The sequence below is a fragment of the Diplodia corticola genome, assembly GCF_001883845.1.
Source record: "Diplodia corticola strain CBS 112549 chromosome Unknown scaffold2, whole genome shotgun sequence".
NCBI classification, from domain to species: domain Eukaryota; kingdom Fungi; phylum Ascomycota; class Dothideomycetes; order Botryosphaeriales; family Botryosphaeriaceae; genus Diplodia; species Diplodia corticola.
Genome location: NW_017971481.1, coordinates 729087 through 754280, shown reverse-complemented (window position 1 = coordinate 754280; position 25194 = coordinate 729087). Strand labels below are relative to the sequence as shown.

At 57.3% G+C, this 25194-nt stretch overlaps 6 protein-coding genes across 6 annotated transcripts; 4 read left to right on the top strand and 2 right to left on the bottom strand.

Annotated features, from left to right (window-relative positions):
• Positions 1 to 767: 767 nt before the first annotated feature.
• On the bottom strand, positions 768 to 3071 carry BKCO1_2000248 (nuclear matrix protein; the record flags this gene model as incomplete). Its single annotated transcript, XM_020272450.1, has 7 exons — positions 768 to 1131; positions 1186 to 1499; positions 1568 to 1735; positions 1787 to 2488; positions 2543 to 2661; positions 2718 to 2796; positions 2847 to 3071. 7 exons carry the CDS (start codon positions 3069 to 3071, stop codon positions 768 to 770), a joined length of 1971 nt encoding a protein of 656 aa, XP_020134802.1.
• Positions 3072 to 3589: 518 nt separating this feature from the next.
• On the top strand, positions 3590 to 4633 carry BKCO1_2000247 (replication fork protection component swi3; the record flags this gene model as incomplete). The annotated part of the gene is made up of 3 exons (XM_020272449.1): positions 3590 to 3828; positions 3884 to 3962; positions 4013 to 4633. The coding sequence occupies 3 exons, from the start codon at positions 3590 to 3592 to the stop codon at positions 4631 to 4633; spliced, it is 939 nt and encodes a 312-aa protein (XP_020134803.1).
• Positions 4634 to 5311: 678 nt separating this feature from the next.
• BKCO1_2000246 (dead deah box rna helicase) lies at positions 5312 to 9435 on the top strand (the record flags this gene model as incomplete). The annotated part of the gene is made up of 5 exons (XM_020272448.1): positions 5312 to 8032; positions 8085 to 8324; positions 8402 to 8626; positions 8699 to 8878; positions 8935 to 9435. The coding sequence occupies 5 exons, from the start codon at positions 5312 to 5314 to the stop codon at positions 9433 to 9435; spliced, it is 3867 nt and encodes a 1288-aa protein (XP_020134804.1).
• A 753-nt stretch (positions 9436 to 10188) lies between these two features.
• BKCO1_2000245 (nonsense-mediated mrna decay protein) lies at positions 10189 to 13809 on the top strand (the record flags this gene model as incomplete). The annotated part of the gene is made up of 10 exons (XM_020272447.1): positions 10189 to 10278; positions 10332 to 10410; positions 10465 to 10925; positions 10986 to 11170; positions 11227 to 12416; positions 12478 to 12609; positions 12670 to 13215; positions 13269 to 13435; positions 13487 to 13604; positions 13655 to 13809. 10 exons carry the CDS (start codon positions 10189 to 10191, stop codon positions 13807 to 13809), a joined length of 3123 nt encoding a protein of 1040 aa, XP_020134805.1.
• Positions 13810 to 18887: 5078 nt separating this feature from the next.
• Positions 18888 to 19895, bottom strand: BKCO1_2000244 (glycerol dehydrogenase; the record flags this gene model as incomplete). Its single annotated transcript, XM_020272446.1, has 1 exon — positions 18888 to 19895. One exon carries the CDS (start codon positions 19893 to 19895, stop codon positions 18888 to 18890), a length of 1008 nt encoding a protein of 335 aa, XP_020134806.1.
• Positions 19896 to 21155: 1260 nt separating this feature from the next.
• On the top strand, positions 21156 to 22610 carry BKCO1_2000243 (cat eye syndrome critical region protein 5 precursor; the record flags this gene model as incomplete). Its single annotated transcript, XM_020272445.1, has 1 exon — positions 21156 to 22610. One exon carries the CDS (start codon positions 21156 to 21158, stop codon positions 22608 to 22610), a length of 1455 nt encoding a protein of 484 aa, XP_020134807.1.
• Positions 22611 to 25194: the final 2584 nt, after the last annotated feature.

The following is a 25194-nucleotide window of genomic DNA, read 5'->3' as shown; positions in this document are numbered from 1 at the left end:
TGTGCTCCAGGGTCGGCTCGCTTGTGGTGGAGGAGGAGGAGTGATTCAGAAAAACGCGGGCATGTTTCATGCTCGGAGACGTGCAGACGACTCGGTCCCGCTTACGCCAACGCCGCGCCCACAATCAGCGGGCAGCAACGGCCGCAGAACAGTAACGGCCGCAGCAGGCGGTCTGGGGCCACCGTGCATGGCACCAGCCGTGCCGTCGTTGCGCGTGGCCACCGCTGCTGTGCGTGTGTAGGCCACATGCCAGCTGCGATGCACGCGCGCCTGCGCGCACGCCCGGCTGCAAGCTTGCTGCCCGCTGCCCGTTGGGGTGCCTGCCCGCCGCTAGACGCCGCCAGCCGCCAAGGAAGCTCAGGACCGCCGGGCCTCTGGCCCTCCAACCTCCAACTCGTTCTCCGCGTCCGCGTGTGCAGGTGGCGGTCGCAAAACGTATCACAGCCGCTGCTCGCGGGCACCGTTGGCCGCCAGCGATGTGGATCGCCCCGGCGGCCACGGCGCCACGATCTCTTTCCAGCACCGCTGCGCTTTGGGCTGAGACACCAACGCGCTGGTGCAAACGACACCACTGACTGGCCCAGCAATCTCGTCTTGCGCAAACCCATCGCGCCCGAGCTGTCATAGCGCCGCCCCCATGTCATAAGATCGCAGTCCGTATCGCTCACCATCCGGGATCGACGTTCTATGAGCATCATTTCGGCAGAATGCGCCGCCCTGCCTGCATGCCTGAGGCGATCGCGAGCGCTCTTGGCTCTGTTTCTACCTCACCGTGCCGTCACTTGACTGCCTTGCTGCTCGGCCCGTTCTTCCTCCTGCATCTGCACCTGTGATGCCGCTTCCGCCACGGACCCGTCAACCTTGCTCTCCGCCGCCTCGGTCGCCGCCCGCTCATCTTTGCCTGCGTCATCGCCGCCTTCAGGCTCGAACAGCGCCTGGAGCTGCTTGCCGTCGTCGATCTTGTCGAATAAGCTTAGCCTGTCCTTGGATGCAACGCGGAGTGCCCTCCACGTTTTGCTTGCTTTAGCCTCCTGCAACCTGTGCTTATCCTCATCCTCCATGGCCATCTCCATGTCTAATTCGTCCTCTTGTATTCCCCTGTGCAGCGACTCGGCCGTAGGAATCGTGTACCTGCATTTGGTTAGCCACGCCCCATCGAAGAAGTCCCTTGCCCGCACTACGTACCTCGACGACTCCTTGAGCCCCTGCAGCCCACTACTGATCGCCGCATCGGATAGAAATGACAGGTTCAACGACCCCAGCACTGACGACTTGAGCCGCTTGTTCGTGCACGCGCGCTGCGCTCCTGCCTTTGCCTCCTGGAATTCGCTGGGGGAGACTGGCGGCTGTGCAATTGGTGGACAGCTCTCCATCTTCCACCGGACCCAATTTTTGTCACGAGAGAGGACCGTGTCCACCATCCGGTAGTAAAATTTGCCGTCCGGTAGAAGCTGGAGGTAGGTCGTGATCGCTGTCCTGGTTTTGGATGCCCATTCGGCCTATGCCTTGCGTCAGAGCGGAAGATCGGATGCCTGTGCGCAGGATGCGCAAAGTAAGATCTACTTACATCTGCAGCACTTAGAGTGTAACTGTACTGAACGGCTCGATTCGGATTGCTCACGGCTGACAACCATTTCTGCGTCTTCTCCTTCGACTTCTCTGTCAATGAGAGTAGGAAATCAAGGAGGACCAGCGCCTGAACCAGTATGTGCCTCTGGAATGCCAGATCGCTGAGCTGAATAGTCGGTTAGTAAATTCATCAATTTGCGGTTCGAAGAGCACAAACCTCTAGCTCGAACAGGTCTCTGCTCGTCAGGTACTTCGGGTTATAGGGACTGGCGAACTCTTCTTCGACGTCTTCGTGCTTCCGTTTTACTCCACGGCCGTCTTCGGCGCCAGTGCTCTCGTCTTTGCCTTCAGTCCTGCCCTCGAGTTTGCTTTCGTTTTTGAGTCCTTCCTTGTCGTCGCTCTTGTCCTGCTTCTTCGTCGGCATGACCTTTGGAACATCCTTGAATTTGGCAATAGTATGTTCGATTCCAGACTTGAACTCGGCAAGATAGTCGCCCGAGAACAGTTTCGGTGGGTTGGAGAAGGCCTGCTGCAAGGTCCAGAAGATGGGATACAGCGTATCGGTGTCTAGTACTCTGCTATCCTTCTTCTGCTCCGCTTTGGCATCATCATCCGCGGCTGCACTCTCAGTAGTGATGGATGGCACTGCCTGTTTCGAATCGGGATCTATGTCCATTCCATCGAGCTTCTCGTCCTTGGAAGATGCTGGCTCATCAAACGCAGTGGCATTCTCGACGTGGAATTCGCCGCGCGAGTTGACCGAGCTTTTGTCGCCGAGAGGGAATGTCTGGAACAGGAAAATGAAGACACGTCCACAGAACACTGCATCCTCAGCACGAGACAGCCGCCGGAGCAGTTCGTTGCAAAAGCGTAGCACAACTATACGCTTGCTGGCGCCAGAGTTTTGGAGAAAGTCGCCCTAGATGAAGCAGGTGAGACTGGTTTCGTGATGAGACTTTTGGGGCATACTCACAGCCACCAAACGCTCCCTCCGAGACTCGAGGTAGTCGAAAACCCGTCTGCATCCATCGATGCTCTGACTGTCAAGCAGCTCTTCAGCGAGATAGAATATGAGCAAGCCATCACACTGGTCTTTGGCACGGTCAGTTTAGCACTTGGGAATAGGACAATCTTCAACGGAGACATACTGCGCTCGCTGCATGTCAAGACTACGTCAAGGAGATTCCAGACATGGACGAACGAAGGATCATCGATCGTGGTCGTTGCCTGTGGCTCTGTCAGTTTGGCCATTTGGGAGTCAAGCAAGGCGCGCGTACCACGAGGTGGTGTAGGAGATTCTTTGCGGCTATTTCTGCGACGGTGTTGTGGGACACCTGATGTTGGATGTTGTCACTCAAGAGAAGTGATTCACCATCCAGCAGATCGGTGGCGGAAATCTGCGGCTCGATAGAATCGCTGGCCTTGATCTTTTGCGCCTTTTCGAGAAGCTCCTTGAAACGGGCGGTTACAGCCTCGACGGAGTCTACAGCGGGGAACACCATGCTGCAAGGTGCTGCGGCAGCTACTTTGCGAGAGTCGGATCAATCTGATGGTGTTGCTGGCTCCGCAGCACGGCCGTCCGTCACGGGGTGACGTTGTGAGGCGGAGCGACTAATTCTGGAGCTGGCGGCTTGGTCGACAGGGATGGGCTGGACCACGGGGCTGCCGGACGCGCCGTTGAACTAAAGCCAATAGCAGTCTAGGTACTGAGGGTGCGAATGCTTCGATGCTAGAGTGTACGCGGGTGTTGCAAGGTTTCGGTGTTGAGCGGTAGGGTCGTTGCGCTTTGCTGCCGCTCATCTTCAACCAAGGTTGGTCAATCGGCGCTTTGCGCTAGGCGCTTCCTAAGCGAGCCCGACGCGTCTCCCAGCAGCGAGACGCGTTCCGCTCAGCGCGTCTGCATTCCAACATCTTTGCGACCGCTTGAAAGCCCACATGCGACACTGAGAACAGCTCCTCTGCCTTCGTACACGTCCATCCGCCTCAAGCAGCTTCACGAATCAAGGACGATCTATTCAACATGACGTCGCCAGCAGCACAACCCCGCTCCGCGCCGGTAGCAGATGATGATCTCGACGACCTGTTCAACTATGACGCGTCCATGGACGACATCTTCAACGAGGTGGATTCCAACTCCAACCGACCCAGCGACGATCGCGCAGGAAAAGCGAGCAAGCAGAACACGGAAACCCTGGGCATCGACGAGGAAGTCACGGTCGCAAAGAAAAGGCAGCCGATTGCGAAACTCGACGAAGCCCGGTCAGTCCCGCGCGAATTTCGCGTGAAGCACAGGTTTCGCTGACGAAGTCCGCAGCCTTCTTTCTGGAGCCGGAATTCCGAGATTGCGCAGGATCTCCAAGGAAAAACTCAGGTTCAAAGGCAAAGGCCACGAGGTCAGACAATTTCTCCGGAATGAGCACGGCTCGCTAACCCTTCTCCCCAGTTTTCGGATGTTGCGCGTCTCCTGAATATGTACCAGCTGTGGCTCGACGACCTTTACCCGAGGGCGAAGTTTGCGGACGGACTGGCCATCATTGAGAAACTCGGACATAAGAAGCGGATGCAAATTATGCGGAGGGAATGGATCAACGAGGGAAACCCCAAGCGATCGGGGGAGGTGGGGACTGAGCTTCAAGGAGAACGGGAGGCTGAAAACACGACAAAGACAGCGGGCACGACCCAGGATGGCGAGCATCAGGAGAGAGAGCCGCGGAGTGACGGTGAGCAACATCAGCCGATGGAAGCACAAACCACACACACGGATGCAGCGCCAAGCCGGTTCGATGGGGAACCTGACGACGATGAGTTGGATGCCCTGCTGATGGCCGACATGCCTGCACCTACGGGGTTGCATGCGCCTTCGAGTCAGACGGCCGATGAACCCGCTGAAGACGAGCTGGATGCTCTGCTTGCTGAAGAAATGAACGGAGCGCCGGGAAGCGCACCCACGGGCGGATCAAGACCGGGACCAGCATCAGGTTATCGCAAATCACCTCGGGAGGCAAACCAGGATGATGAGTTCGCAGATGAGATGGAGGCCATGGAGGGGCTGGAGGATTGGTAGCTGCCGAGGGTGTTTCATCGTTTGCAAAGCGAGGCGTTAGGGGTCATTTCGGAACTGGGATAACGGGATATCCTGTCAAGAGATTGCGCGGCGGCGAAAGAGGCGGTATGGCCTCCTGTACGTTGGTACTTAGCGAAATGCACGGCAGCAGGTGGCTGGGCTTTGGCCGTGAAGAACGCGAAGATAGCGTTGTGTGTCGTCAATTTTATTTTAAGAAAACGTGGCTTGTGTGCTTCTGACGATCGGGCTTATCTTCCATCGGGATGCAATAATAATAATACTGGCGCAATCGCTGTGCACACGCCGCCCTCGGCGCGGGCCAGGCGCGCTCTCGGCCCGCGTTGGTCATTCGGTCGGAAGTTGAAGGATTGTACGGAGTGCCATGTTATTCACGAGCCGCTGCATCAAGGCGTGCCGTCGCGCAAGAAGGCGTCTATAGCGGGCGGAATATCGTATCAGGGCGCCAGAGCTTGTCTGCGAGACAATGATATCGTATCTCATGATTCGTGGTGGCCTTATCGATATGCGGCTGCGACTCGCACAAGCGAGAAGGAGCTGCTGTTGCACATGCGTCATGCTGGCAGCGTTTGCTAGACCGCGACCACAGCGCGTCCAAGCCCACGCCGCCCAGCACCGATTCACCACCGCACGGCTCCTTCGCATCCCACGCATAGCAGCATGGAGGACTTGGCCCAGGCTTTCGAACGCGTCAGCCTTGCGGCCGACTCTGCCGCAGGGAGCAATACTGACTGGATCGACTCGATCCTCGAGGTGCAACGACCTCGCAAACGGACACGGCGAACCAGAGATGAGCTTAAGCAGGAGCTTGAGAAAGAGTTTCTCACCCCTTCGTCTGCGTTCAACACTCAATGGCTCAATGAACTTCAGCAAAGATGGGAAGCGCCTATCAATTATGCCGACCTATTCGAGCTGGCTCCCACGCAGACGCGCACCATCATCCGTTTCACTCGCGAGGGCTTGGAAGGCCTTGTGACGGGCTACAAAGAGATTACGGTTCCTGCAAATAGCGCCACTGCAAAAAATTCGACGTCACTCCTTAGGAAACCCGCCAACAGGGCCGACTTCGTACGCGGTGCTGCCGGCTTCTTCCCTTTCGCGCCCGGCGGTCTGGATGGCGTAGAGGCCGTGGCGGCGGCGGAAGATGGGGTTTTACAGGCCCAGCAAGCAGAAAAAACGAGGAAGCATGGCGGGCTGGACCGCGTCCTAAATTTCGGCGTCGAAGGGGGCCTTCTCGAAATCCCGCCTGGGTTCGCTCGAGGCTTGGATTTCAAGAAGAAAGCCAGCACCGATCAGCAGAATGCAGAGGATGTTGAAATTGCCTTGGGAGAAGAGCCTGCCCCGGTTGAATCAGTAGATGGCATTCCCTCAGAAGACACCGACGGTGTCCAGCCGTCCGCGGGCGACTCTGGCGACGAGGAGAGTGAGAATGATGATGACATTGACTCCCTTCTGCCTGTTGAATTCCCGGCGCTCGCCCCGCGTGGAAACCTTACACTCGCAAGCACTAGGAGGGCCGCCAAGGAGTGGGCCCATATGGTTGATGTCAACCGAGACATTCCTAACTTTAGGGATCTTGTGCCGGACATGGCACGAGAATGGCCATTCGAGTTGGATACTTTCCAGAAGGAAGCTGTGTATCATCTTGAGAACGGGGACTCGGTCTTTGTTGCAGCTCACACTTCGGCTGGCAAGACGGTCGTGGCCGAGTATGCCATCGCACTCGCAGCTAAGCACATGACCAAGGCAATTTACACGTCTCCGATCAAGGCTCTCAGCAACCAGAAATTCAGAGACTTCAGGAATGAGTTTGATGACGTTGGGATTCTTACAGGAGACGTCCAGATCCGCCCTGAGGCCAGCTGTTTGATCATGACGACCGAGATTCTTCGAAGCATGCTATATCGAGGAGCAGACCTTATTCGAGATGTCGAATTCGTCATCTTCGATGAGGTGCACTACGTCAACGACCTCGAGCGTGGAGTTGTGTGGGAAGAAGTCATCATCATGCTCCCAGAGCATGTTACTCTCATTCTTCTTTCTGCGACAGTCCCGAACACGTATGAATTTGCGTCCTGGGTGGGCAGAACCAAGAAGAAGAACATCTACGTTATCTCGACACCGAAACGTCCCGTTCCGCTCGAGCACTACTTGTGGTCGAACAAAGTCATGCACAAGATTGTGGACGCGGATAAACACTTCATTGAGAAAGGTTGGAAAGATGCAAACGACATCCTTTCGGGCAAGGACAAGGTTAAGGCAACTAAGCTTGAGGAGTCTAATGCCTCGCGGGGTGGGGCCAACCAAAGAGGTGGGCGTGGGCAAGACCAGCGCGGCGGCAGGGGCGGCGGCAGGGGCGGCGCTCAACAGAGAGGAGGCGCCCAACAGCGCGGGAGAGGAGGCGCACCGGCACAACGCGGGCGGGGTAACATTGCTCGTACAGGCCGTGGCGGCGGAAGGACGACTGCTGCGCAGGACAGAAACATCTGGGTCCATCTCGTCCAGCACTTGCGCAAAGAAAACCTGCTACCAGCTTGTATCTTCGTCTTCTCGAAGAAACGTTGCGAGGAGAACGCCGATGCGCTTGCAAACTTGGACTTCTGTACCGCTTCGGAAAAAAGCGCCATACACATGGTTATCGAGAAGTCAATTGCCCGCCTTAAACCGGAAGATAGAGTACTCCCTCAAATTAGGAGGCTCCGCGAGTTGCTGAGTCGAGGAATCGCTGTCCACCATGGAGGCATGCTACCCATTGTCAAGGAAGTGGTAGAGATACTCTTTGCGAAGACACTGGTCAAGATCTTGTTCGCAACCGAAACCTTTGCTATGGGTCTCAACCTTCCCACCAGAACTGTGGTTTTCTCCGGCTTCCGGAAACACGATGGCCGCCAATTCCGAGATCTTTTGCCTGGAGAGTATACTCAGATGGCCGGACGAGCTGGTCGTAGAGGACTCGATGCCGTTGGCTCTGTCATCATTGTTGCACCAGGTGCTGAAGAAGCGCCCCCAGCTGCCCGCCTGCGACAGATGATCCTTGGCGATCCGACAAAGCTTCGCTCACAATTTAGGCTTACATACAACATGATACTGAACCTCCTAAGAGTAGAAGCACTGAAGATCGAAGAGATGATCAAGCGCAGTTTCAGCGAGAACGCCACACAAGCCCTGCTTCCCGAACACGAGAAGGCTGTCAAGCTGTCTGAAGCAGATCTTGAAAAGATCAAGCGAGAGCCATGTGAGATTTGCGACGTTGATCTCGAGCTTTGTCACGAAGCTTCCATGAAATATCAGCGTTTGACCAATGAGCTTCACCTCGCGCTCCTTGCCACCCCTGTTGGAAAACGCTTGTTCGACATCAGGCGTCTGGTAATCTACAAGAAGGTGAGTAGGCCTAGACCTTTGACATGGGTGTCTAACTGAAAATTATCCCAAGGACGGCATTCGCGCCGCTGGCATGCTGCTGAGAGATGGCATCAGCAAAGGCCATGAGCCAACGGTGCAGATACTCGAGATCAGCACCAACGCGAAGCGTCAGCCAAGTGACCTGCTGCCTTACCTCTCAGGGTTTACGAAGTTTTTCGCATCATTGCCGCGCAATGCATCGGACACGAAATTGAAGGCAGCATCGATCCTTCTGAGCGACGTAGAGAGCATCACAGCAGCACACATCAAGGTCAATCAGCCCTTCCAATACACCGATTCCATTCATTCCATCAGCAAAAGAAAAGGCAGTGTTAACATTCTCCCTAGATTGACATTGCCGACGTACTGAAGGGTGATTCCGAGGCACTCAAGCTAGCAAGCGACCAGTTCCAACCTCTATGCGAGTCATGGGCCTCCCAAGACTGGAACGAAGTAGACCTGTCGAAATTCATCAAGGACATGACGTATAGAGGCCTTCTCGATGAACGCAACAAGCAGGCTGAGCTTGCTCAGGCACGGACGTGCCTGAAGTGCCCTAGATTCGTCCAGCACGTGAGTCAATCTGGATCTTCCTGCCCTGTCCAGCGACAATGAATGGCCTCTGACCGACTTTTCTGCTTGCAGTTTGCCATGGCGCATGATGAGTGGCTTATCAAGGAGAACATTGCGCAACTGCGTCAGCTTATGTCAGATCAAAACTTGCAGCTCCTTCCGGACTACGAACAACGGATCTCGGTGCTGAAGGACCTTGGATTCATTGACGAGAAATCCAGGGTCGAGCTGAAGGGCAAAGTAGCCTGCGAGGTACCTTCACTTCGTGTCAATGCGATTTCAAATTGTGAGCTGATCATGTGTTCCAGATCCACTCTGCCGACGAACTGGTCCTCACGGAGCTGATCTTGGAGAACGTGCTTGCAGACTTCGAGCCGGAGGAGATCGCAGCGCTGTTGTCTGCCTTTGTCTTCCAGGAAAAGACGGATGTTGCGCCCACGTTGACCCCGAGACTGGAGCAGGGCCAGGCCAAGATCGTCGAGATCTCAGAGAAGGTCAACCAGATCCAGACGCTGCACCAAGTCATCCTTTCTTCGGAGGACTCGAACGACTTCGTCAGTCGGCCGCGTTTCGGCATGGTAGAGGTGGTGTACGAGTGGGCACGTGGCATGTCCTTCAACCGCATTACAGACCTGACGGACGTTATGGAGGGGACAATTGTGCGGGTGATCACGCGGCTGGACGAGACGTGCAGAGAGGTCAAAAATGCGGCACGCATCATTGGTGACCCGACGCTGTACACGAAGATGCAGACGTGTCAGGAGCTGATTAAGCGAGACATTTGCAACGCAGCCAGCTTATACCTGTAAGGGTTGGGGGCGGAAGACAGCGATCTAGGGCGAGAAGGTACATAGCAGATAGCTTAAAAAGTGAACGTCGCCGAGCAGTGGGCTCCTTGCATGGCGCCTCGCACGAGGAGGGATCGGCCACGTCTCACTCAGCGCGAGGCATCCGTGGCTTCGGCAGTCGAAGCGCTAGAGGCGGCACTTCCCCTAGGCAGCAAATAATGGTGCAGACGCGGCAGGCATGAGCAGGCGCCGTGGACGGAGTGCGCGCGAGAAAGCGGCGGGTGGCCCCGTGTGGAGCGCGGCTCAGGCGGCGTGGCGACGGCAGGGCGGGCGGGACGGGCGTCGCTGGCACGCTTTGCGCGGGGCTGGGCCAGGGGCCAGTCGGGCGGCGATCGTGTGGCGAGTGGGCGGCGCAGGGCCCAGGCTGAGACGGCGATCGCGATACACCACGAATGGTGTTGAGGAGAGCGGGCGGAGGGCGCACGGGCCGGCGGCCTTGGCGACCCTGTCGCTGGCAGCGATTTTTGTGCAGCCTGCGGGCATGCCCCTCGGCTTCACCTGTCCACCTCAAACCGAGATTTCCCTCGTGCTTTCTCCCGGTCCACCCTCGACGCCGGGACACATCTCTCGGGGCACACCCACCTGCCTCACCCGCCACCGTGCACGCTCTGTCCGTGTACCCAGTGCTGTCCGCTTCCCTTGCAAAGGCCGTGCCGTCTTTAAGCCGACACCACCGCACGCCTCGAGTCCGGCACGCTTGCCCCAGAGCCCACCATGGACGTAGCTGGCCTACGAAGTCGCATTGCCGCGACTCTCGAATCCAACGCCGACGCCCGTCGCCAGGCCGAAATCGATCTCAAATATGTGCGCCCGCGCCGACGAGCCCCGCTGAGAAATTTTGATTGACATCCGCCTAGGCAGAAGACCAGCCCGGTTTTCCCGACGCTCTGCTGAACATCCTCGAGGCCGAGCAGGAGGCTGGCGTGCGCCTGTCCAGTACGCTGCTCCCATGCTAGTCCCCATGCCGCCCGCTAACCCCCGCCCGCGCAGCCGTCGTTTACCTGAAAAACCGCATAACCAAAGGCTGGTCGCCCGCCGAAGACTACTCGCAGGCAAAGCCCATACCCGAGGAGGAGAAGGCAAACTTCCGCAAGCGCCTTGTGCCCGTCCTCGCCACTTCCGCGCCGCCCATCCGCGCCCAGCTTATCCCCACGCTCCAGAAAATCCTCGCCTTCGACTTCCCTTCCAAGTGGCCCGAATTCCTCGACATCACCCAGCAGCTCCTCAACGCAAATGACGCAAACTCGGTTTTTGCCGGCATCCAGTGCCTGCTCGCCATTTGCCGCATATACCGCTTCAAGGGCAATGAGGACAGGACGGAGTTTGACGGGATCGTGCAGGTTACCTTCCCGCAGCTGCTGAACATCGGCTCGAGGCTCGTCAACGAGACGAGTCTGGAGGCTGGCGAGATGCTGCGGACTATCCTTAAGGTCTACAAGCACGCCATCTACGTCAGTCCCCACTTCTGCGCATTCGCATTCTGTAGCCTGAGAAATGCTGACGTTTGGTAGTTTGAACTACCCGTTCCGCTCCGCGACCAGCAGAGCATGGTTGGCTGGTGCACCCTTTTCCTGAATGTGGTCGCTAAGGAAGCACCCCCGTGTGCCATGTCCGAGGACCTTGAGGAGCGCGAAACGAATCACTGGTGGAAGGCAAAGAAGTGGGCATATGCCAACTTGAACAGGTTATTCGTGAGGTACGCGCGCCCCTCCGTTTCCCGGGCATTCTCTCGTACTCACCCATACCGCGCAGATACGGTAATCCCCAGACCCTTGGAAAGAGCAACGAGATCGATTATTCGGCAGTGGCCAAGAACTTTCTCGAGAACTTTGCTCCGGAGATCCTTAAGGGTTATTTGCAACAGGTCGAGAAATGGGTTGCCAAGACGGCCTGGCTGAGCAAGGCTTGTTTATCCTACACTCTGGCCTTCCTGGACGAGTGCGTTAGGCCCAAGTCCATGTGGAACCACCTGAAGCCTCACCTGGAGGGTCTCATTTCGCATCTTATCTTCCCCGTTCTTTGCCAGTCGGACGAAGACATCGAGTTGTTTGAGACTGATCCTCAGGAGTACTTGCACCGTAAGCTCAACTTTTATGAAGAGGTTTCCTCACCGGACGTTGCCGCAACAAACTTCCTTGTCACCCTCACCAAGGCTCGCAGAAAGCAAACCTTCACCGTCTTGAACTACATCAACAACATCGTCAGCCAGTACGAGTCGGCCCCGGATGACCAGAAGAACCCGCGCCACAAGGAAGGCGCGCTGCGCATGATTGGTACTCTCGCCCCCGTCATCCTTGGAAAGAAGAGCCCGATCGCCGATCAGGTCGAATATTTCTTCGTCCGTCACGTCTTCCCCGAGTTCAGAAGTCCCCACGGTTTCCTTCGTGCTCGCGCCTGTGACACGCTCGAAAAGTTTGAGCAGCTCGATTTCAAGGACCAGAACAACCTTATCGTCATCTACCGCAACATACTGGAATCGATGGCTGATCCTGCTCTCCCGGTCCGTGTCGAGGCTGCTCTCGCTCTTCAGCCACTCATTCGCCACGACGTCATCCGTACTTCCATGCAGCAGAACATTCCTCAGGTCATGCAGCAGCTCCTGAAGCTCGCTAACGAGGTCGATGTCGATGCGCTTGCCAACGTGATGGAGGATTTTGTCGAGGTTTTCGCGGCTGAGCTGACGCCTTTCGCTGTTGCACTGAGCGAGCAGCTGAGGGATACATACCTCCGCATCGTGCGCGAACTGCTCGAGCGGAACCAGCAGAAGGATGACGATGACACTTTTGGAGATTACCTGGACGACAAGAGCATTACTGCTCTTGGTGTTCTGCAGACTATTGGCACGCTTATTCTGACTCTGGAAAGCACGCCGGAGCTGCTTCTGCACCTCGAGACTATTCTCATGCCAGTAATCTCCATCACGCTCGAGAACAAGCTCTATGGTATTTATTTTGCTCCCCATTCACACAACTTTGAGTTTCTGTGGAACTGACCATTGTCCAGACTTGTACAACGAGGTCTTCGAAATCATCGACAGTTGCACGTTCGCGGCGAAGAGTATCTCCACCACGATGTGGCAGGCTTTCGAGTTGATCCACAGGACGTTCAAGGCTGGCGCAGAACTCTACTTGGAAGGTATGTTTGACAGCTGATTCCTGAAAACAAAACTCTCGATCAAATACTTACACCACAAAGATATGCTCCCAGCTTTGGAGAACTTTGTTACCTACGGTTACGAAGCCCTCATTGTTCAACGCCCCTACCTCGAGGCCATCGTTGACATGATTCGCACCATTTTCAAGGACGACAAGGTCGGCGGTGTTGACCGCATTTGCGGCTGCAAGCTCGCCGAGATCCTGATGCTGACGTTGCGCGGGCACATCGACGACTTTATTCCTGAGTTTATCCAGCTCTCCATGCATGTCCTGCTCAACGATGATGCCAAGGTCAAATCCTACCGCATTCACTTGATGGAAATGATCATCAATTGCATCTACTACAACCCCCGTCTTTCTCTACACGTCCTGGAGAGCAACGGCTGGACCAACAAGTTCTTCAGCCTCTGGTTTTCTAACATTGACAGCTTCACGCGGGTCCATGACAAGAAGCTCTCTATTGCTGCCATCGCCGCCCTTCTGACCTTGAATGCCCAGGAGGTTCCCGTTAGCGTGCAGGGCGGCTGGGCTCGTCTCCTCAACGGCATTGTGCGGCTTTTCCAGACGCTTCCTGCTGCCATGAAGAGTAAGCATTCCTTTATGTTCAGGATTTTGTGCCGAACTAACTGATCTCGGCAGACCGGGAAGAAGCCAAGCGCGAGGAGGACTTTAGCTTCAGCCAAGAGTTCGAGGAGGATGAAGAAGATGAGGAGTGGGAGGGTGAAGGGGACTGGGCCAACGAGGGAGAAGAGACTGAGGATATCAAGGATGAGAGCACGGCATACCTTGAGTTCCTCAATGAAGAAGTACGATACGCCGAGCCGGGAAAGACTAGAGCACAGCTAACGATGTTGCAGGCACAGAAGTTCAACGTCATCAGCGATGACGACGATGACGAGCTCGAGGAGGAAAGCTTGCTCGAAACGCCCCTGGACAAGCTTGAGCCCTACAGCCTGTTCAAGACTGCTTTATTGAGTATGCACAACCCCCTTTACTCTCCTGAAGTATCACTAACAGAGAAACAGACTTGCAGCAAGAACAGCCTCAACTGTACGAGACCTTGACTAAAGACCTCAACCCCGAGGAGCAACAAGTTGTCCAAGGTGCAGTCCACCAAGCGGATGTGATCGCCCAGCAGCAGGCCGAACTCGCCAATGGTAACCCGCCGACGATCGCTTAAGTGCCTCCCAACTACCCGGGCATTCAGTGAGCACGTCTTGCAACCATGTCCTAAGGACGCTCGTTGTCCCTCCTCTCAAATTTTTATTTGATGTTCTCGCAGCGCGCATTTCCCCACACCTCGGCGTTTGATAATTCATCCCCTTCTATTTGATTTTGGCGAATCAAGAAAGTTTCTCATTATTGGCATGCGCGGGTGAACGGAACAAAAAAAATGGGGCACACCACTGGAGAGACGGAACTGGATCTAAGCTGATGCTCTGAACTGCGCACAAGACAAGAGCGCGTCGAGTATCGCTTAGGTAAATTATTATTGTATGTAGTTAGGTAGCTATTCCCCTTCGCGACACCGCCTGCAACAGCACCAAACAGCCCCAGATTTCCACATTGAGTGTCACCGTTGTTTTCCTCTCATACAGTCAAAGGTCTACCCGGTCGTTTGAACGTGGCGGCCTATCCTGAAATAGTGTTTCCTTATTGTTCGACATTAGAAGGCTCTTGACCTCGTTCAGACTGTTCGCACAGAACTTCATTTGGGCAAAATAGGATGTTCATGGGAGGAGAGAGAGACCTTGATGACGGAGGACGGTTGCCTGATGGATGGGAAGCACAGCCGGAGTACTGGGAGAACGGATGGCTCATGCTGCTTGGTTTTGATTCAACCTTGAAATAGAATGGAATGGATTCATGTTCCCCCTCACGGAAGTTTTGCTATCTTCGATGGACCTTTTGACTTTCGCCTGAATCGAGCTGTGAGTCAAGCTAGGCGCTGGAGTTACTCCTAGCTGGAAGCTTCAAAGGGACCGAGAGCAGACAACAAAGGGGAGTGCAGAAGAGAACAGACCTTCCGAGCAGGAAGGCGTCGTACTAATGTTTCGACCAGGGAGAAGGAAAGAGATGGAGGAACAAAAGGAAACCTTGCCGAAGAGCCAAGACTACAGCACAGCGGGGACATCCCAAGCCGTCCGCTCCAAAATGCATGCTCGCTCCCTGCTTGTTAGAAGCCGTCGAGGTTCGTCGCAATAATATCTCCTCGGCTTACGCGTGGCAGATGGGTTGCGACAGGTTTCGAAACAACGTCCACGTAATCCGGTCAATCGCCCGGAAAAGAAATTCCATTCTGTGAGAGTTTCATTCGTCGGGCTATCCTTGGCTCCCTTTTCCAACGTGTTTTGCCGTCTGTTTCGATGCCCGTCCCACCGCACCATCGACGACGACCCCGACTCCTGCGGACGGACACGCATGAGCGCCAATGCCGCGTGGTCCGGCGCACAGTCGACTGCACGCGCAAACGGGCTCGAAACAAAGTCTAACTCCGGGATTCGGGGAATGGAGCCGAGGGAAGTCATACGCTCGATGCGAAGGAGAGCAGTAGCTTGGGAAGCGGGAGAGGCAGCAAAAGGAAGCAGCACGTTCCATACGAAGATCACCTCTGTTTCAGAAAGCCGTTGCAAGTTCGTGAATCACAATTTGTTGGCGGAGACGGTGGACAACGGGAGGAAGAAAGTATTCCCAGGGGAGGCGCCAATGCAACGGTATACCCGGGGCTTCGGGCGAACAGGTGGGGTGAAGGCGGAACAATACAGTCAGGAGACGTCTGTTGATTACGTGCAAAAAAACTATAGCTTAGCCCAACCCAGCGCCCTTGGCTTTGGGCTTCTTCGATCGATCGCTCGCTCTTCTAGCAGGAAGATGCTTTTCTTTTCCCCAGTGACATGTCTTTTAGGGGTCGGTGGTTCTCGATCGTTGATGGTGGGTGGCCGCAACAAAGGTTTGACGATCTCGTAAAGGCGACTATCATCACGGCTCGCTAAAGTACTGCGTTTTGGGGGATGATCCTGCGCTTGATTGGTCGTGTGGGTGGGTAGGTGATGCCTCGAGGTAATGTGGGGCCTTCTGGGTCGGGCTGACGTGGGCGGCGTGTGGGTCTCCGACATTGTGCGGGAGCCTTGACCGTATTCGGTGTGTTTTGAGAGCATGGGCTTGGCGTGGTGTTGAGGGGCTTTGCAAGCAGTCCTCGATGGACGTAGAAATTGCAACCTGGTGATCAGGGCGTCTCTTATGGAGATTGCAGAGAGCATTTCACATGATGCGTGAGGGTAGCCTGCAAAGTCTTGCAATGGATCCTATACACCGAAAGACGTGAGGCGATTGTGCAGACGTACATACTATGACTTGTTTGTATGGTTGGGTGCTAACTTATTCGAGTCTCAGAGTTTTGCTGTTGGTCTGTTGCTGTAGAATCGCACAAACAATCATCTGTAGTGTAGGTCTTTAGTTCTCGGTTGTGCGTGCTTAGTCAGACAACAGTCTGATACTAGGAGAATGGTATACCATCCAGTGCAGCATAGACTTATATCAGACCTAAAGGCGGTAGTTCTGAGGGCTCCCCGGTATTTTGCAACACCAAACAATGCCTTCCTATTCTCTCTGTGTTAGATGGCAACTTTAAGATGTCTTGGAATGTTGTCTTGCAAAATCTGCTGGGCTGTCAAAGGTTGGAGCAACAACGCGCGATCGTTGCGCTCGTACTTTTGGGAGCATCATCCGCTCTGCAATCTTGCGCTCTAGTCGAGGTATGGTCGTTTCCCTAGGTCTCGCACGCGCTCATGGAGGACCAAAATCCCTCAACGCTTGCTGTCATGGAGCTCCTGGTAAGGGACGGTCCATAAACGCACAAGGCCGAACTGGTCGCAACTACGATTGAGAAGGGCCGAAAGGGTCGATCTCAGCAGTGTTATCAACGTTGGTCGTTTGGGTCAATTGACAAAGGCGGTGACAGCCTGGCATGGCTGCTTGGCATGGTGTTCAGAGGCAGCGAACGGTCCGTGCAAGGCTTTCGCGGGACAGACCGCTGAAGCGTTGGCTCGAAGTTAATTGCGTCCTGAAGCGACACGGCGTCAGGGAATGGCGCCACGAACATGCAGGCCTCATCACCAAGGGCGCACGTACGTTGCTGCTCGAAGGAGGCCTCGAAACAGTGGCGCAGAGCGGCCTGCTTGGTGAGGCGGTAGATGGGCTATTGGCTACAGCGCCCGGGCTCGCAAGCACGACCGTCTCGGCGTAATAAGTATCTCGAAGAGCGGTTGCCGCGCGACGGCAAAGAAAGGGCTCCGCAGGGCTGTATCTCCGCAGAGGCTTCCGTTCCGATGCGCCAGCACGGTGGCTAATAAGGTGTTCGGAAACTGGGCGGGCGGTCGTCCGTTCCGAGAGCGACGCTCTCCTGGGACGTGACGTCCCGCGTGCCACGTGTGGAGAAACGGCTGCAGCGGTCGGCAGCAACAGAGACGTGCCCAGCCGTGTGCCGACGCAGAGTTGCTTCTTTGACCGTCCGCTGATGACTGACCGGTCTTCGACAGCGAGCTCGCGCGACAAAGGCAAGCCGGAACGCTTATCGGCGATCCCGGTCATAGTCCCGTGCTGTGTATGCTTTCGCGGCATGCACATGGGTGCAGGTGCATGCATGGCAGGAGTGCTGGCATGTGAAGGGGGCTGCTCGTCAGCTACATACAACACTGCAGGCGCCAGGGCGTGCGTCTGCAAAGATAAGGAGGCTGCAAGAGTCGCGCTTAGTGGGAGGACGCATGCAGGGAAGGGAATCCGCATGGAGCGAGGCGCTGGAATGCCACATGTTGGAGAGCGGCGCGGCTGGCTGCTCCCACGGGCGCGACGAAGTAGCCAGAGGTACCGCAACGATCTGGCGGGCTGGCGGTGGCGGGCGGAGCGAGAGGAGCGAGAGGCTGCGTGCTGGAGCTGTGATGTCAGTGTGCCGCTGCCGCGTCTGGCGGGATCGTGAGATGCGAGAGAGGGCGGCTGGCACGCTGAGCATCGCGCGGCCTGACGCAAGTCGAGTCGCTCGCCGCTCGCCGCTCGCCGCCCGCCGCCGCTTCCCGTGATCAGCAGCACGCAGCGCTGGCGGCCAGTGGCCAGGCTGGTCTTCTCCGCACTTGTGTTGCGTGCGCCAAGCGCTTCCAGAAGCTGTCTGTCGTGCCCCGCGATGGCCACGGCCCCGGCGCGTGGCGACGATGGTGGCAGAGAGATCGTTTGCGGCGCGCAGTCGAAGATTCGAGGGCTCTGCACGTGACCTGCGCTGCGAGGGAAGCCCACGTGCGGCAACATGAGGCGACCGAGCCGAAGCGCGGCTCTGTGGGCTGCTGGCTGCAGATCCGCGCCAGTCGCGCAGCGGGTGGCAGGCGCCAGCGACCCCTCCAGCGACCCCTCCAGCGACCCCTCCAGCGACCCCTGGCCGGGCGCGCTGCCGGCCGCTCGTGGCTCGGCCTGCACCTGAGCGTCTACGTCACACCGAGAACCCACACGGCCGCGTTTGCACCTCGACCTCAACCTCTTGCGCGAGCTCGCCGCTCCCACCGCCGTGCGCGAATTTTCGCGGCCGCCTCGCTCGGTACTGTGCCACCGCCGCCGCAGCGCGGACGCGGCCCGCGGGAGCTGGAGCTGCCGGGGTGCCTTCAAACGCGCTGTCGCTCGCGCACACAGATCGAGCTCTCATCACGCAGGGTGGGACGCGTCCCAAGCCTCTGAATCAGTCGATGAGCCGATGCTGTTCCTGCTAACCTCGATCGCGCCTAGCCCGCTGGAGACCACCGCGCTCCACCCCTCGTTCGACCCTCGCAACCGACACATTATTGACAGCCCGCCCGCGCTGGAACACGCTCTGCATCCCCTCAACAACCATTGGGTCCTCTGCGGAGCTCGCCGCCCGCCTTGTGCGTGCATAAGCCTTGGCAGGCACTCGACGGCTGCTTCATCAATAATGCACCAGAGGATCAGGGAATGGCAGACGCCGTCTGAGTAGGAAACGCTCTAAATTTTTTTGTCGGCCGTGAGTCTATCTTTGGATGCGCCATTGTCATGCTGGCGTCACCGACGAGTAAGTGCGAATGCAGCCAAACAAATCTAATAATGCTCTACATATCGTCATTTCAAGGTTCTTCAAGCAACCTAGTCCTCCGCCACGGGTATTATCCGATAGGATACCATCACAGGCGCCCCAGCACCTGCAATCATCCAACCAACGCTCCCTGCCTAACTTTTGTACAACATGACATCCTGGTATATCGCTTAAGCAACTGAGGTGCCAGCCTCGACCGACTCCTCGGGCCAGACGTTGTAGCCAAACGTGTCCTTCATGTTGACGAAGCGAGTGTGACGGCCCTTGGCCACGCTGTTGACGGCCTCGAAGTCGGCGTCCGAGAGGCTGGGAATCTGCCAGTTGCTCTCGATGCGCGACGGGGTCGAGCTCTTGGGCAGGACCGCGTAGCCGCGACGCAGGCCCCAGGCGAGCAGCACCTGAGCCAGGTCGTGGCCGCTGCGGGAAGCAACCTCGTTGAGCGTCTTGTTCGTGCGGACCTTCTCGCCCGTGGTGGGAACCTGGTCCTGAGAGCCGAGCGGCGAGTAGGCGTCGGGCAGCACGTCGTTCTCCTGGCAGAACTTGATGAGGTCCTCGTTAGGCAGGAAGGGGTGGATCTCGATCTGGTTGACGGTCGGCTTGACCTTCGCAAACTTGAACATCTTCTGCAGGTCGGCGATCGTCCAGTTGGAGACGCCGATGGCGCGCACCTTGCCCGCCTCGTACAGCTCCTCCATCGCGCGCCACGTCGGCTCCGGGTTCTCAGTCAGCTCCTTCTTGATGACGTACTTGCCGTCCGGACCAATCTTAGGCATGTAATCCTCGTTCTTCTCGGCGGCAATGGGCCAATGGACGAGGAAGAGGTCGATGTAGTCCAGGCCGAAGTTCTTCAGCGAGTTCTCCAGCGACCACTTGACCTCCTCGGGCTCGTGTAGGTGGTTCCAGACCTTGGTGCAGATGAACAGGTCGGAACGCTTGACGCTGGTGTTCTCCTTGAGGAAGTCGCGGATGGCGTCGCCCACCTCGTTCTCGTTCTTGTAGAACCAGGCGCAGTCGAGGTGGCGGTAGCCGACCTTGAGGGCGGCGGTGACGGCCTTGTACGTCTCGCCGACGGCGCCCTCGCTGGCGAAGGTGCCGAAGCCGACACCAGGCATCTTCACGCCATTGTTGAGGGTGAAGACGGTCTGGTTGGAGACCTCCTTGAGCGGACCGAAAGGCATTCTGGCTGAGGTGCGGACGGGGGAAGTGCGGAAGAGTCTGGCGGTGGTGGGGTAGCAGAAAGAGTAGGGTGCAGATGCAGGAGCAGCGGTCAGCAAACTCGTGCGTGCGGTTTTATTGAAAAGCGAGGAAAGCGCGCGGGCAGGACGTGGCAGCGCCATATGCAGGATTAATAGGGCTGGCGGCAGGCAGCTGCGATGAGCGCGTACCGTGGTGACTACGCAGTCGGCGGCGCAAAATGCGAAGGGCGGTTGCTACAACAGCGCACCCCACCAAGGATGGATGACGTCAGGGTGGATCTGAGCATGGATGGCTGGGAGCGAAGCGCCTGCAACCCCCCTGCGCACCGCTAGCACAAAGCGCGCGCCGAGAGGGCCCTTCGGGTGAAAGCCCGCTTTTCATACAGCGCTGCAGTTGACGTAAGGTGGGGAGTTTCGCCGGCGGTGTTTGCTACGCAGAACCGTTGCGGCCGCCGGGGGCTGCGCGGCGCCGCGGTGCAGGCCAGGGCGGCGGCCAGGGCATTGGCCGCGGCGGCGGCGAAATGTGGCGTCCGCGAGGGACGGTGCCGGCCCCCGGGTGGTGCAGAAAAAAAAACCATTTCCAGTGTTACAGGCGCCGGGAGAAAACGGTACGGCAGTTGGGGTGGCTGCGCTGCGCCGTTCCCGCCAGGCGGCGGCGGAGGCTGCGAGGCGACCAGGCCCTGTGCGGGCGGTGGCAGGGGTGGCCGCTCGTGCACCTGCAGCCCGCAGCGAACCCCGGGCGCTCCTCGGACAGACTTTTGCGCAGATACGTCAGATCGTCCCCAAGCTTCACCTGCTATCGCCGCCATGAAACGCTCGCTGGCCACTTGCGGCCGACACGTCGAGGATTCCTCTGCAAGGGCCGGGCCCCAAGCGCGCCACTCAGGGCCGCGGAACCGTCTGCGGTAAGCTGTGCCCGCTGTTGGCTCCGCTTTTCCTGCCCGCCGCTGCTCTCTCCAATCGCACTGGCGAGGACCCTTTTTTCGTGATGCGGCGCGATGATGACACCGGTGGAGCTTGGAGGCAGCACCGTCCGGAGAGGTACGGGAAAGTACTCTGGCTCGCCCTGTCCGCCGTGCAATATATACCGCCGCCAGCGTCACGTTGAGCTTGCTCCACTCTCAGCCCATCTCTCCCTCTCTTGCCGGCCTCTCACGTTCTGCTGAAGGCTCCATACCTCTTGCCATCTCGCACCACACTACCTCTACCAACGTCCACCCCTCCCACCACCTCTCAGCCATCATGCCTGCTTACGAGGACTCTGACTTCGGGGTTCAGGCTCCCACGAGCCCGTCCCAGCTGCGCAAGAACAGCCAGCTCCCCATTCCTGGCCAGGATGATGAGGGTCCCGTCGAGGTGCCCGCCACCAGGTCCTCCATCTCGGAGGCCCAGAAGTACATGCACAACCTGAGTGTCTCGCCCTCCATGAAGGAGAGGAGAGCCTCGCGCAACTCCTTCGGCACCTCGCTGCCCATCCCCCGGTCCAAGAGGCAGTCCCGTCTGTCTTCCGTCCACTACCCCGAGGGCGAGCGCCCTGCTCGCCCCGGCATGCCCCCGATCCAGCCCACTCGCGATCTGCTGGCCTCGCAAGTCCAGAGCATGTCCTCGGAGAAGGTCAAGAAGGCCAAGAACATGGCCTTCGCTTTCGACATTGACGGTGTGCTCGTCCACGGTGACCGCCTCATTCCCGAGGGCCGGAGGGCGCTGCAGATTCTCAACGGCGACAACGAGCTCGGCATCAAGATCCCCCACATCTTCCTGACCAACGGCTCCGGCAAGCCCGAGAAGCCCCGTTGCGACCAGCTCACCAAGATTCTCGAGAACCCTGTTTCGACCGAGCAGTTCATCCAGTCCCACACTCCCATGAGTGCGCTGGCTGAGTACTACAAGACTGTCCTGATCGTTGGTGGTGAGGGCTACAAGTGCCGCGAGGTTGCCGAGCAGTACGGCTTCAAGGACATTGTCGTGCCCAACGACATCGTTGCTTGGGACCCCACGATCGCCCCCTACCGCGTCTTCACCGAGGAGGAACGTGCCACGTCTCGCCCGCGCGACTTCAGCAAGACCAACATCGAGGCGATCATGGTCTTCTCCGACTCCCGCGATTACGCCACCGACATTCAGATCATCATGGACCTTCTCCGCAGCGAGAACGGCCGTCTTGGCACCATGGCTAAGGACCCCGTCTCTCAGCGCATCCCCATCTACTTCTCCCAGGGTGATCTCCTCTGCCCTTCGGAGCACTGGACTCCTCGCATGTCCCAGGGCGCCTTCCGCATTGGTCTCGAGGCCATGTACAAGGCGTTGACTGGCGTTGATCTTGAGCGTGTCGTCTACGGCAAGCCTGAGCTGGCCACCTACAAGTACGCCGACGAGGTCATGGCCTCCTGGATGGAGCAGATCCACGGCGAGGAGAGGCTGCCCGAGAACATCTACATGATTGGTGACAACCCGGCTTCTGACATCGTTGGTGGCAACATGTACGGCTGGAACACTTGCCTGGTCCGCACCGGTGTCTACCAGGGCGAGGGCAACGATGACGAGAACCCGGCTTCGGTCGATGTTTTCGTCAACGTCCTCGAGGCCGTCAAGACGGCCATCAGGCGCGAGCTGGGCGAGGACTTCAAGTTCGAGTTCGACGAGAAGATCAACCCCGTCCTGCACAGCGAGAAGCACGAGGGCTCGGCCATCGAGTAAACTGCTCCTTCGCGCTAAGATACCCCATGGCTGGGATCAGGCAGAGCCGATCCCACAAAAGTTTAATTCGATTATCCGCTCCTATTCAGCAGAAGATGAAGCGTGTTTCGGTTTCATTGTTTTGTTTTCCGGGAGTGCGCACGCTATAGACGGAACGGCGTTTTCTTTTTCTTTTTGTTCGCTTCAGCTATTAGCATTGCCAAGCTTGAAGAGTATACCAAGATAGATCTCAGGGTTTTAGGGACAAGCGGTCCCTCATGATTGATGGCCAACCCAAAAACTAGTTTTTACCAGTGTACTCGAAGTCCCCTCTCATACGTGAATCACAGTGGTGACGTTCCTAAACAATCGACATTCTCTCGTTTCCTTTACCGCTCACGTTCCTTTTTGCGTTCCCTGCACAATGAGTGACGAAAGAAGTCGGCTCACTTATTACATGGGCATATCTGGAGCTGGATGCAGTGGCACGGGATCAATACTTGGTTCAGGTGCTCGTGAACGAAGGTTGTTTGATGCTACGTCTACGTCGGCATAGTTGCTTCAGCTGCGCACACAAAGGACTGCCGTAGGTCAACTTCTGTAGGTAGTCACGCAGTGTGCCAGTACGCTGGCATCTCCACAAAGCCCGCACCACCCTCCCCAGATCTGCCAAAGTTGGTAAATCCCGCATCGTGTCCCTCTCATCGCTCACACCGCCGCAAGCTTGACCGACGGTCAATCATCCCGGCGTGTTGCAAAGCATGACAGCCGGATTTGCACGCCGTTGGCCAACAATTGCAGCAACATGCGAGAACCCTTGCAGATCAGCGCGGCCCAAGCCTTTTCTGCAGTTGTTTTTCGCGGCGGTTACATCGCTACACTTGCCGCGGGTCCCCGAGTCAGGGCGGTTGAGTTGCGCCACCATCTTGCATCCTTGAGCTGGTCTGCATGTTCGCTTTCCTGTTTCGTTGGCTTCGCATCGCGCAAGGCAGGCAGCCTTGTCACCTCTGCAGCTCCCGCGCCGCACGGGACGGCGCCATTTCCGGTGCTGGGAGACGGAGGTGGCGCCTGACGACAGCAAGTGTCCGGTACATACGAGCAGTCCCGCAAACTGGCATTTGCCGAGGGGAGGCTGGCGGACGAAGGGACGGACGGGAGAAAACAGCAGGATACATACAATGTCTGCACAGCGGCTCGCGTGGCACCCTTGTACGTGGCTGGTCTCTCGGTGCCGACGGCGGTTCTTTCCCTGGCTCGGTTCGGTCGGGTCGGGCCTGCTTTTCCTTGTTTGGCGGCTGCGACAGGCAACTTCTTGGGCTCGGCGTGCGTGCCTTGTCCGCGTGTGCGTCATCAATAGACGCATTTTTTGTCTCCCAGCTACCGTCTCCGGCCCACGGCGAATTGTCGTGCTGGTCTACGTGTCTACGTATGCACGCCGCTGATAGCCGCGGTGCCATTCCGTCCGAATCATGCTAGGCGTGCGATGTATCCACATCACATGGGTCTTAAAGGCCGCAGCCTGTTTTATTGCGTCGACAACGTTGAACATGGATCAAGCGGCATTTTTGGTGTTGAGCCCACTTAATGGTTGCCGGTCACGTGCTGCATGCATTCCCCAGCTTTCCGCGTTTGCTGTCGCTTCTCCCCCCAACACCTCTCTGCCTGGGTCCTTCTGCCCGCCCATGACGACGTTCAGGATCAATGAAGATAGCCCGACGCATATCCTGAAACTCTCAATGATCGAACCGCATCACCACTGAATGGCACCGTCGTGCGTACGAGCCGAGAGTGACCCCGTCTTGAGAGCGACCTTCGGAACTCAGCGAAAATGCCCTTCCCTTATCAGAGTAATGACAGGCGTCTGCGCCACCGCGAGGGGGCACTTTTCATCAGCCACACTATGGGCTGCCACCAATCCCAGACACGCTCCGGGGAGACGCCCGTCGCCACCTTTCATTGGCTGTCCTGCGCTATTCTTGTGACTTTGGCTTGTTTTGTGTCAGTCGTCTACGAAAAGAAGCTACAGCATATGCCTTGCAATGACCCTGGTTCATGCCGATTGCCGGTGTTTGGGTGACGCGGCATCAAAGGTCTGCCGTTTGGGTATCCGGAATCATGTGCGTTAGACGGTGGCGGAAGTTGTCAGTGAAGCACGATCTCCGTGTGATGGGCGTGATGTGCCAGGATGGACAGTCTCGTCTCCTTCATCAGACATGCCTACCATTACAGGCTTTGAGAGCCAAAGATCAAGCCTGTGGATTGCGTGTGGGCTGCTCCCAAATGCCTTCCGAGTGCCTCTCCACTCCGTGACCTCTACCAGTCTTGCGAAAAGCTGTTCAAAGAGAGCCTCGCAATTCGCAACGCGGGTCTCCGGGATGTAGTGCATGAGTGACGAGCCAAGGGACGGCGTCTGGCTGAGTGGGGGGAGAGCGTTGTGGAATTCACTGCTCCCTATGGCCCGCACCCAGGATCCAAACGAAACCTCCTCTCTGCCTTCCATAACTGCTTGCTTGTCTGTTGTGACCTTCCGCCTTTTCGGTTTGGGGAAGTCGCCGAGGCGACTCGTCTTCGGCAACTCATTTGATTGGCTTGATGTGTGACGTCA